The sequence below is a fragment of the Symphodus melops genome, assembly GCF_947650265.1.
Source record: "Symphodus melops genome assembly, chromosome: 13".
Taxonomy (NCBI): Eukaryota; Metazoa; Chordata; class Actinopteri; order Labriformes; family Labridae; genus Symphodus; species Symphodus melops.
The window spans coordinates 11,717,256-11,730,440 of record NC_136703.1 but is presented as its reverse complement, the minus strand read 5'-3'; the positions used below and the strand labels follow the sequence as shown (position 1 = coordinate 11,730,440).

At 41.3% G+C, this 13,185-nt stretch overlaps 1 protein-coding gene across 1 annotated transcript in view; it reads right to left on the bottom strand.

The window, feature by feature from the left end:
• The window catches only part of pex14 (peroxisomal biogenesis factor 14), a 46,036-nt gene that overhangs the window by 10,962 nt on the left and 21,889 nt on the right, over positions 1-13,185 (bottom strand). The window contains exons 4-7 of the mRNA XM_079359898.1: positions 9,624-9,749; positions 6,557-6,642; positions 4,286-4,388; positions 427-524 (exon numbers count right to left, since the gene is read on the bottom strand). Coding sequence (XP_079216024.1) covers positions 427-524; positions 4,286-4,388; positions 6,557-6,642; positions 9,624-9,749 — 413 coding nt within the window. The remainder of the gene's footprint in view (positions 1-426; positions 525-4,285; positions 4,389-6,556; positions 6,643-9,623; positions 9,750-13,185) is intronic.

The window sequence follows — 13,185 nt, the reverse complement described above, 5'->3', positions numbered from 1 at the left end:
CCGGAAACTTTATGTTAACTGGCCTCTTCTAAAATGTGAAAGTTACTGCCACTCCATGTAGACTCGAAAAACATTTATCATGCATCACAGACTGTTAAAGTTAGTGCAGACTATTCTAATCATGGCCAAGCTACAGCAGAGATACACTTATTTACAGCTTCAAAAAAGTTACTTCATCTTGTTGAAGGCAATTATTAAAAATATGTCATATAGTGCAATCATTAAGTAAGATGTTGTTGGTGTTTTCAGCTAAAGAAATGTGCTTCAATTAAATAAATTAACTCAGTTTAATAAGCAAAACAAGTGAAAAGAAATGTCATGCAATTAAAAGATGAATGCTGTTTTTTGTTTCTTTTAATCTTTAAACAAAATCTGTGATTTTTGGGGCGACAGTGTGGTGCTAAGATGCTAAAACTAGGAATTTACCTCCGCTGCAGCCAGTTCCTGTGAAAGCTCCTGAATTTTCTGCTGCTGCTGGACGAGGAGCTCCTGAACGGAGACCAGGGTCTGCTGCAGCTGACTGACTGTGGAAACAAGCAGAATAACACAGTGAACTCGGCACACTTCAAATAAAACGCTATCGAGACAAAACTGGGCATTTTCCCTCGAGAGACGATGACAGAAACTGATGAGACTCAACATGTGTCACTGATCAAAGCCGTCCTCTAAGAATTGTTATCAAAGCTAAAACCGGTAACTTAAGTCGCTGCTTTTTGGTCCGAGGCACTGGGGGTAGAGGGTGGGAAGGGAGGGCACATAGGATGAAGATATTAATCTCTAGTGCCTGAACTTAAATCAAATAACAGTCTCTAACCTTCCATTATCCACCCAGACACTGCCTTCTAATGCATCTTAAATCCTCAAACGATCAACAAAGGAAAAAACAAGGCTCTCATTTGGGAGGAGGCTGCCAGACAAAATGTCCCCCCTAATCCTAATAAATATTGTTCTTTTTCCATTGACTTTGAAGATTGAATTAGTTCAAGTGTTGGTGTTGGATGAGGGTGTATGATTTCAAATAACACCGGGCGCAGTTTGTTGCCCCCTGCTTCCAGTCATGCGTGTATTACCAAACAATGCATTAAGTTTCCCCGAGCTGATTATATTACAGAAAACCAATAAACATTCATATAAATCATGGGCGTGTAAAGTGTTAAATCAAGCCTAATAGGATTAACATCAACAGATATTGTGGCGATCCGCTGCTGAGGTTGTCAGGCCAATGGTTAAAAGCCTGAGCTGCAGCCGGCTGGACGAAATGTACAGAAGCCTCCTCTCATATTAACCCAGGCCAAGACAAAAGGCACAGCACTGCTGGGAGGCCGCCTTTCTTAAACACAAAAACAACAAAGAAAACAACACAGGCAAAATATTTGATCTTTCAAAGAAAGCTAATATCTTGTAGTGACACCTGTGTTTAAATGGGTGGGGTTATATCAATATAGGTGTGGCGCTTGATCGTTTGATCTTTTCATGCTTGCAAAATCTTTGGGGATGCGAGTTTGAGCAGGATTGGTGGTTGAAGAAAAAGACCATTGTGCGAACAGTTTGGGTTTCTTACTCTGTTTATGATCCAGAGTGGAAACCACATTTTCTGATGATCGCAATAAAAATCTAAAAAAAAAAAGAAAAATCTAAAAAAAAAAGAGTCCATCCTTGCCTAAAAAGGTGTTTCTATGACAGGGTGTGCACGCTAAACAGAGGGCTACCACATTAATCTCTGATCCCACCTCACCACAAAACAGCTTATCCAGATGTGTGGGTCAGCCTGCCAGCCTGTAAGGCTCTGCTTCCTGAATTACCACTGGCACCACTTTTTCAGCCACTTCAGCCAAACGGTCCAACTCTTTTCATGTCCCTCCACAAAGTTTGCTCCTTGGTACCGTTCAGACAAAAACTGAATAACTTTATATCCCCAGTTATCACAGATATGGAGCCAAGAATAATGAAGTCCATGACTTTGGCCAGGCATGAATCAAAGGGAGGCTAAGCTGAACGTGTGTGTGTGTGTGCGTGTGCGTGTGTATGTTCCACAGGACGTAAGAGAGAATTGGAGACAAGATGATGTGCGAGGCTTGCAGCTGTTGTGAGGAGGGTGCACATTGTGTATTCAGTAAATTATTCAGTAAATACCTCGATATAATGTACACTACATATGTCCAGGCCTGTCTCTGTCTTTAATGGCCAGCTGGTCACCAATATGGCTCCCACTGACAAAGAGTGCCCAAACAGCCACACAATTCCATTACAAGCTGGGCGCGCTGAAGTAGTTCCAAGATCCATTCATTAATTGTCTGTGTGAAGTTGTAGGCAAATCATAATGGGAGTCAAGGCCCCTACTCTCAAGCTGGGGCTGGCGAGAGAGACTAATGTGGTCTCCATTCAAAGGGATACATCACCTCATTGGGCCCGGCACTAGAGAAATACATGAACTTTAACAAAAGGGGGTTCAAGCAATTGGCAGTAGCTACGCAGTCGGTCGCTATTACTCAGTGCAGCGAGGAAAGGGAGAGAGAGGGAGAGAAAGACAAAGGGAAAGCAGTGGCAGAAAACTCTCAGTGTAATTGCAACCCCTCTCCCCAACTGTTAACTACAACAGTCATTAACTACAATAGCAGCTTGGCTACTGCAGTCATAGCAAATTAGTTCCCCACACTGGCTGCAGAAAGGACTTGTTTTTTTTTTTTCCCTTTTCATTCTTTCAACTGGAGTCTTACCTGCTCCCTGCTAAACATAGGAGGACTCTTACTTTGAAATCCTGCCTTCACCGAAAAACAAAACAGGGTTTGTTTGTTGGCAAATCTCCCAAAAGTGATAAGCAGAGCAGGAATGGGACGTGGAATAGCCGGAGGAAATGCGTTTGCATAGTTGGGAAAAAATGACCATAAAAGAGCATATATTTGTTAATCAGATTCAGAGTGGCACACCTCGCACGCAATCTCACATTGCTGTCCTCAACCTACCTCAGGCAGCCTGAAAACAATAGCATGGGTGTGACAGGATGAAAAGATATCAGCAATATTTTCATTCACATTATGTTGGTATATGGCAGGTGCTGTAAAATCAAATACTTTTTGTCTTTTTAGACAGAGAGCCAATCAAACAAAGGCTGCTTGTATTTTAAGCCACACTGTTTTATTCAGGATTCACTGAAGCTAAACTTGTCATCTGGATTCTTGATGTCTCTCTACAGCTCAAAGACAAATAAAGCAAGCATGATGGAAAGGTATCAAGTAATCCTAACAAACTGGGTAAAACATAATATTAAATTAATGTGATGGGAAGAGGAATTCGTTTTAAACACTCTCTTTATATAAAACAGATGACAGCTGACACAGCTCATGGACAGTAAAGTGTGACCTGAAGGACATTCAAATGTAGCAAAGTTTTCATATTTTTTAAACATCTTTTAGAAGTGTATTTAATCATTGATTTTATATCCTGTTACCTCATTCATTTCGGTTCTTTTATTTCTTGTAAAGCAACAGATAAAAAGGATCCCTGTATTCCCATCATGCCAACTTTCTCTAATAGGGACAAACACATTTCAGGTGAAAACACACTCCGGTTGAACACTACTGCTAACGACACCAAACTTTCTAAAAGTGTCTCTCTCATTTACGCCTCCCTGGATTTTTAATTACACTGACAAAGAGCTGGGAAAGCATCGCTCTCCTTGCTTCTCTTTCTCTCCATGTCTGACAGCCAGGTTGAGATTCCTCACCTGTCCAACATGGGAGCCGCACCTGTCACCGTGCACTTAATCACGCAAGGGCCAGTGCTGAGCCCAGACGCCACTCAGTGCCATGCCGCACGCACATCTTTCACACACACACACACACACACACACACACACACACACACACACACGCACACACATATTCACGCACAGAAAATTAAAATGAACTTTCTCGCCACCTACGGGGAAGAGGGGTGGATGATGATGATGGCGGTGGAGGTTTGGATGGGGGTGAGGCTGGTGCAGGGGGAGATGGATGGAGGGGGGGGGGGGGGGGGGGGGGAGCGAGAGAAGATGGGCGGGGGTGGGGGGTTGGAGAGAAAAGTTGTCATTTCCCAACTCCTCATTAATATTCTGAGGTTAAGAGCTTTTCAGCGAAACGTAATTAATTGAGCCAGAGCCTGACAGTAAACAAGCAATTTCAAATTAAAGCGAAATGACAGCGGCGTCATTTGTTAAAAACGTGCGGGGCCCCCCGATTTTGGAGACAGATAAATGAGGGAAAATGTTAAGGAGGGAGAAAGTGATGAAGATATTAATCTTCACCTGTCTGTGTCAGCGTGCCACTCATTGCCGCAATGTTGCTCTCCATCCTCTGCAGATGCTTCTTGTCCTCTCGGCTGCCCATAATGAGGGGAAGGATGTATTTCTGCAATTAAACGCATGGCACAATATTAGACTTCTCTCTGGTGGGAAGAGGCAGAAAGATGAGGAAAAGACAAGGCCAGCGAAACTTGGCATTGAAGGGTCAAACACATTGTTTTATTGGACAACTCTTAACTGTGTGAATAAAAGCATTTGAGTGAGACATAAAAACTAATGTTTATTTGAAAAGAAGCTCGTCATCATGGAGAAAATATGTAAAACTGCTTTTCCATTTTTTTTAGGTCACTGTAAACAAAATATTTAAGAAAATAATATGTTGATGTTAAACTAATCACATTAATTATTTGGGTGATCCCATATAGCCAAATCTTTGATGATTCTACCAATCTCACTCTCGAACCCAACTCATAAAAAAAAAAAGGATCATTCCATATGGGGAAGGTCTATGTCTAATTTCACCGTACATTTCTCTTTCTCCAAATAATGTCCTACCTTGGCACAAATGTGAACTCATGATTACCTTTAATTTAAATCTGAAAATGTATTGTACTTTTATTGAATCTCTTAAGTGTCTGGATGAGGAAATCAACCGAAGCAGCACAACAATGTGTAAACAAACGTTTTGGCGGCAAGAAACCGGTTAAGTCATCTGCTTGGTCGCACTCAAATGGCCGGAACAGAACAACTCAGACTCTCATTTGATAATATAGGCTGAGAACAGTGAATGGAAATCAAATCCTGACCAGAATAAAATGACAGTAGTTGAATTTTTTGATTGATCTATTATGTTGCAAAATATGGTGAAACGATGTAAATACTGAGTTGGGGTCACCCCTAAAATTAAGTAACTGTAAGTCCTAGTCTAAAAAACCCTGACAATAATGTCATGGTGTTTGTTATGTCTATGTCTGACAACTAAAAGAGCATGTTTGTGATGCAGGGAGAGTTAACTAGATGAGCAGCCAGTCAGCATCATATTGAATCCTCTACAAGTATGCAACAAGCCCAAGTAGACTAATATACATAATATACACTCTTTGTGACCCTTGCAAGTCCCCACTGAACCGCTTTTAAAATCATTGTTTTTTTCCAAGAGCCAATGAGGATGACTTAATCTCTTGCAGCCTGTTTGCTCCTCCGCCTGAGCCAGGTTTTCTCTCCAACTCAGGTGGCAAGCAGCCACACCGGCGCAAGTAATAAACACTTTTTAGAGAAAAAGATTAAATGAGTGTCAACACGTGGTAATTAATAAGTGGGTTGCAGAGAGTGTGGTGTTTACAAGGTGCACCATAACATAAATAAAGTGTGGACAGAAGCCTGGACATATGGTGCGACTGGCGCTGCGCTGCAGTGACATGACAGCAACCTGTGCCGTCCCGCCAGGGAATCCCACCTCCCAGACGATCAGTGGCTGGCAAACCCTGCTGTATGTGGGAAACAGTGGAGTGCTACAGTGTGTATTTATAGTCAATAAATGACCTAAGGGACAAAAGAACAAGGGACAGGAAACCCTGAATTTTTATGTCTAACATTATAAAATATAGATATAGTTAGGAAGGCATGTTCACCATACATGCTGCTTTTTTCTCTCGTACACGCACAGAGAACAGCCTGTCATCTCAGCCAAGAGCTACTGCTAAAGCTCCTGTCCTCCTTTAAAACGAGAGTAATGGCTTCCACATGCCACTCAGACTCGTACTAACAACCACTATGGGATTAATGTCACCCGGGACAAGGGGCCTCATGAGCTCATGTTCCAGGGCTGCTAAGCCCGATAAAAACCAGGGTGATTATTTTTAGAAGGTGGGACATCAAAAAGTGGTTGTGTGCTGTGTTAGCAACTTTATTTTTTAAAGGAAAAAAAACATACATATATATATATAAATACACATGAGGAGGGCGTAAGGAAGTGTGTAAAAGACGGGGTTGGAATAAAATCCTGCTTTGACGTAAGGCAGGCTAGCTTTAATAACAAGCCCAGAGTGATGTTTGCTGTGGAGGCGCCTTCTATTCTAGCGCCATAATTCATCAAAACTGATGAACTTGCTAGGCCAACCAATTTAGATGTAATCTAAGGAAAAGGCAGTACTGACAGATCTTGGGATGCAAACTGTATTATGTATAACACATTGTGGAGGGACATTAGCTGTGAAGACAAAGTCAGAAAGAAAACGTGGGCATGCGGGCAAGGAGGAATTGGGTGTAACTTACTTTATAAAGCTGATGAAAGCTGAAAGCAATGCCCATCATAATGATGGTGAGGGCGCCGTAGTCTCTCCATCTGTAACCTGCTGTACCTGGAGAGGAGGATAAATCAATTTAACAGAGTAAAATACTGATTTGAAGACTGATGTACTTGTAGTTTAATGGAAAAGCTTGCACAGGAAACTGCTTCTGCCACTCGCCTGTTCAGGACAATAACCTGTGAAAAGACTGAGTCGTGAACTTCAGAGAACCAAACCAATGTCTAAGGTGTTTAAGCTGTAAACTATAAATCACTTACAAAATATTACTTACTCTTTTTGGAAATAACCCTTTTTCTGTCCCCTTCTTACGACATCTAAGTGTATAAATCAGTGCCCTGCTCTCGAACATTGCCTGGGCTGTGAAGTCTGTAAATGACTTTTTTCACAATCATTGTGTGGTTGCAGTTTCAGAATGCTTAAAAAAAGGACTCTTCTATATAACCTCACTTTCTTAAAGTAGGTCTTATTTTTCAAAATGTTTTTGTTTAATTAATTACAAAACTAATGTCAGTTTTAAGGGTGTTCCTGTTTTTTTTTGTTTTTTTTAATGAATGGGAGGTAATAAATGCATTAAAAAAAGCAATTTAAAAACGCAACAACACTGGTAAATGTTTTCTTTTACTTGTACAATTAATGAGCAACAATGCAACCCTATATACAAGAACTGTAAATGGTTAGTCTGCAGAGCTTCCTCTCCCCTGCTCTACCAGGACATTACATTCTTCTATTTATTTAAAGCCTTAAAACAGAAGAAAAGGTAAGTGTGTGGGTGTGTGCGTGTGTGTGTGTGTTTAGAAATTGACTGTCTTACTGACTGAGTGACAGATAATGTGAAAGTGTGTCATTGTGCAAGCTGTCATATGGGTAGGCCAACTGTCTGTCAAAGTGGAAACTCCCCACATAAGAGAGGCATTCAACTGAAAATGTCACTTAACAAACGGGTCTGGAGGAAATACAGTCTATGAGCTTTTTCTTTTATTTACCCTGCTGGGGCCCAAATGAATAGGAAATTATAAGAGGCTAGGCAACTAAAGCATACAATTGATATTCTATTACAGGTCTGATTTCACCTAATGGGTTATGTGGTATATGTTTACTGGCTTGAAGTAAGTAAACCCGATTGATCTTGGGCCTTACCACTTGTCTGATTTGACATGCAAATAAACTGAGAGACCTGCTGTCATATTGGACCATTCGGTACATATTCAAGGTGAGTGCTATTTTATTTTTCCTTTCTCAAGGGCATGTTTCATCGCTGCCGCAGCATTTCGCGATGAACTTGTAACCTTTCGCATCAAAAATGTTGAATCACTCTCCAGCATCCATATGGTAACCACATAAATTTGGGTCTTCATCAACATTATGGCTGCGATAGAGTGTCACCTATCCCAGAATACCGTGCTTCTGAAAGGCCTGGGAGTCCTTGGGATGGGTGGTTGACCCTGAGCAAGACTCTCTGCATCACCAGGGGTCTTCACTTGCTCTTTTCCCCCCCGTTAGGACCTTTCATTCTTCCTCTGTCTCTCCCTTTTTCTCGACCACTTCCACTCTTGCCATCTTCCTCTTTTTATTTGGTCACTTAAGCTGTAGAAGTGTGGTCTCCATCCCCCGTTTTTCCAATCTCCTCTCAAATTTATTGGGTTCAGTGGAGGCCTTCCTGTCCTTCTACCGTGTGGAAATAGAGATCAGAGTATCCATTACTTCGACAGAGATGGATGCGGGTCCCCGTGCACCGTCCCCATAACAAGGACATCAAAGGGAGGTAGCCCCCTCTTTTCAGCATGACCCCCCATACAAGACTCCCAGCTCTCACCTCATTATGCAGCTCCCTTATAGCCGTTTTGATATAAAACCCCCCACTATGGACGGAGAGCTGTGAGTCTCCCTAACTACATGGCCATCCCATCAACATCACTTTCATTACAAAACATGAGATGCCAGGGGAGTCAAGGACAGTGTGGTAATAAATGAGGGTGGAATACATCTGGAATCATTGTCATATGGGTTAAGCATTACGCGGACTTCATTCTGCATTGGTAAATCAGTGGACAGCACTCATAACCTCCTGAGGTAATAAAGATACAGGTTGCGGTGTTGGGTCTTGCTAAGGTTGAACCCCTCGAAAGAGAACTGTAAGAGATGAGTTTCATGAGCCTGCACTGTACAATGTCAAAATCCCTGCATCTCAATTCACAATCAAGGAAAATGTTGTTTGGCATACATGTGTAAAGCTTATGAAGACGCTGATGTTGGTGAGCCACAGATAAGTTCTCTAAATCCCCGTTTCCACCCAGCGGTTCGGTTCGGTTCGTCTTGGTACAGCACACATTTTGTGTCGTTTCCATAGATTAGCTGGGAAAGGTCCCCAAATTGCAGACCCGTACGTCCTTCTTTTTAGGAGCCTTCTGCCAAGTGCATCGATCTGACTGCAAAAAGTGGAGCTAAACACTGCAGTCTGTTGATTGGTCAAAGGAATTGTCACTTTCCGTGCAACAGTGGCAAACACAACCCTATCGTGTTTAAATACACAGTCGATTGTTTATTCATCTGTATTTCTGCTGATGGCACACAACCTTCTCTAAAACAAAGATTGATTGCGTTTTTGTTACAAACAGCCACACGCCAGTGACAAAGTGGATGAATTGCTGAATGTCTTCCATCGTTGGTTTGGTTTACTGTGCCGCGTTTTTCCCCTTTGTTAAATTTATTAGCGCAGGAGCTGTTAGCGATTAGCTCCTATGATTTCATGCTATTACATACTTGATGGCATCCAGCTTACACGCCACCTACCAAATAGGGCACGGTTGGCTGTTTGAAACGCAAACAGGATCAAACCAATCCAAACTGTACTGATCCATACAGGACCGCTTGGTGGAAACAGGGCTCAACAGAACAGTTGACGAGGATCTAAGATTTCAATTAATGTCGACAATAAACTCATTTCATCAGGGAGCACAGTGGGCATTAACATTAATACCACTTATATGACCCATACTGTAAATCAAAGGGGAGAAAGGGATGTGTGTGATTACCTTGGGTTGTAGGAACCAACTGAGTTGCATGCAGAGGATGTGGAGAACCAACAGGGATGAAGGGTAGAACTTCTTCTGTGCTACCAGAGCGCAAGATGGCCAATTCCACCTCCACGTCTGTAAGTCCTGTAATCAAGACACACACCTTTAAGACATCTGGAGAGGAGGGGGGGGGGGGAGGGCGTTGAGGTGTTAAAACCAAATGGCTCCTTGGTAATCGTAATATACGCTTAAATACTTCCCAAGCTCCCCACAAATCTTTTAAGTACAATTTAGAGAAAGTATGTCAAATCTCCTTTCAATTTTACTAACCCTCTACTCAAAAATGCATTTTCATTTCATAATTAAGAAATTCTACGGAGAGTTGTCTCTCAGGGACATCCATCACCGAAAGATAGTGTGAAAAAGTTCACACAATGAAATGTGAAACTCTGCAAGCCTATTAACTGCCACCAAAGGCAAAGAAAATAAGAGTCTGTCCACTTCTCCAGTTATATTTCCCATGTGGAGATTTCATACACCCCAGACAGCGAAAATGCATTATTTTAATTTCTTCATTGTAATGTAAATGTATTACATAATTTTGCAAATGCCAATATAATTTAATCTTCAGATCTTTTTAATGATTTTAGTGATGATTAAATTGCAAAGGGCTCCCTGATGGAGAATCAGAAGGGAGGAGAAAAAAAGAATCTAATATGAACATCTCCTTTTGTGGCAAGAAAGGATTTTATTTCAGGCGCCATACGCTGCCATTGCTGTGGGTCTCGTTCTTTAATGAGCATCTTAGTCTCAACAAAGGGAATAATTACAACTTTCTAGGAGCTACAAAAAAAACAAAAAAACAACAACATTAGAGAATGTATAGCTGAACAATTACGAGAAAGCTGAGAACAAAAGCAGGTATAATTGGTACAGTAGGTCTGTGATGTTGAAGAGGATGGTTTATCTAAAGGTGAAAAGTCTTCTGTATCACTAGCGTTAGCCTTAGTAGGGGTTTATCTCACCAACATCTTACCATAACTTCTTTTATTCACTTCCATTGCATATTGACAGAAAATCCCTTTTTTGTTAAGAGCCTTTTACATGAAATATTCCCTCAGGGTTGAGAGACTTTACACGAGCTCAGAATAAGCTTCCTTCATCCTTTTCAGAGACATCAGTCAAATGAAAAGGGCTCAGTAGCAGTCTTTTAAGAGACGTCTCTCTTTCATACATAGTAAGTGCACCGTGTTATAGCACACTTTCTCCGTTACTGACCTCCAGAGGGGCCATCATAAGAAAACATCTATGTGGAGTTATCCTTAAACAAAGCGATGTAAATGTAAACCAGAAACGTCCTTTCCTCAAGATCAATGAGATGAACCATCCAAAATCTTTCTTTCACATGCTTTGTCTTTTTTTCTGTTCAAGTAGCCTTATTGTGAGTCAAATCTGAATGTTGGGTTGAAGTCTGATCAGAAATCACACTTTAACCTTTCCTTGTATGAGTGGACCAAAAGCAAAGACGTGCTTTGATAATCTGCCACACAGCTAACGCCAAGAGGAGGTCCCTCCAGTCACCTCTTTAAATGCTCCGGGGACTTCAAATGGTCATGAAAATTGTTGAATAATTGAAGGCAAATATTGGCCGGCCTAAAGTCTACTGCAAGTCCTGAGTGCCAGGAAGCGGTGAGCGCCATGTGCTGAGTTTGTGCAGTCAGACTGTACTGTCAAATAAGCAATAATGTGTCCCTGGACTCCTGATTCATCTGACCACAGCAGACTACATGGTGGCAGACTATTGAGTGAGACATGCAAGGATCTCGGTTTCACCGAATAGAGCAAATTAAAAACATGCTTCAGGTTTTTCTCCTTTCACCTTGAAATGTTCAGTCTTTTTTTAAATATCCACACTTAGGCTTCTATCAGGCTTAATGTATGTACATCCTAATGTGTATTCTTATCTTTGATGTCGTTTATGCAGAAAATGAAAGGTGTTTTTTTTCTTTTGGTTTGCATTAAGATAAAATACATTTGAATTCCTAAAGCTGTTTTCGAGACAAATTACAGCTTGCAAAGTTGTGCTGTATGCTCTGATCTGTTTATTGTTGAGGGGAAGACAACAGCAAATGAAAGGGCTCTTAGATCCAAAAGAAAAAGGGAACAAGGTGAAAGTGAGTTTTACATATAAAAGGATAAGACAAAAAAGGGATTGTGAAATTTATTATCGCTTCCAAAACCTGTGGAATGACCCCTGGACCCCCATTTCCCATCGACCCGTGGGGAGATGAATTTTTTTAAGACATAAATTACATCTAATGACGACACCATAAAAAAGAACAATAATGGAAAGCTATTCTGTATTTCATTATACTGTATTATTTGGTGCACCTGATACACGCAGTGCCTGTTTATGAGTCACCGTATTAGCAGATGCTCAGCCAAAGCATTTGCTTTGACCTTGCCATTCTCATTGGGGCATGAAATTACGGTGCTGGCACCTCGATATTACAGCTATAAATACTGTAAACTGCATATCTGGGCTACGTTTTCTATTGTCTTTCAACATAAACCTGATCGGTATTTATTTAAAGGAAAACCCATTGCTCGTCAGGTTATTTACAGCTCTATTTTCAGCAGCTCATATTCTCACGGTGTTTTTAAGGGCAAAGAGGCAGCCAGGCTCGTACATTAAATCCATTTCTCCGATTCTGGCACTTCTGGACTTTATGGGTCAACACCTCGGCCGGACAGCCAATTATAAGAATTGCTTACTAAAATATTTTTGGTTGTAAAAGGTGAATGCCTCTCTGTGCCCTCCAAGCCCTGAATTATGAAGTTGCCCTTGGGTGAAAATTACTTACATTTTGAATATCGTGTTTAGAAAAAAAAAAAAAAAAAAAAGATTGCAGGGGGTCATAAATGGACGGAGGTCAATGGGTTATTTAGAAGTCGAGCACAACTTCAAGCTGCTTCTCATGTTGTGCTGGGGAGGGACATTCTACATGTCATTTGGTTCAGTACAACTGCTTGAAAATAGCCTGTCCTAAATAATGACCAATCTCATAGAGTATTCATTTATGTATTAAAAAGGGGGACTCTGCTCTCATTTCACTGCTTTATCGCCTTGTACTGATGACAAAGTAGGCAAGGCCTAGGCTAGGTGGCGCCGTAGAGTAATTTATAACCACATCAATCCCTTTACCTTCTGCGCAGGCCTTGGTCATTGTCATTTTTGTCCGAGAGGTGAGTCACACAAGCCCACTTACAAATAGCATCCTATTAATATCTGGATGATGAACCTTTTCCTTACCCTTACCTTCATACCAGGTATGGTAATAGACTAACAGCCTACCTGTGTTCCCCGTGACCCTCGATCACTGGCCCTCTACCCAGGGTGAAATCTATTAGTATTATTTATTCAAGTCAATAACAACTGGGACGGCATAAAAAAAGAAATAAGTCAAGCCATCATTTATGTCTACTGACAGAGAATGTACTGTGCCTGTTTCACATGCTGAACGAGCCCGTAATGCAACAATATAAGTGCAGTCTCTCCCTGACTGACTTTCCAAACAAA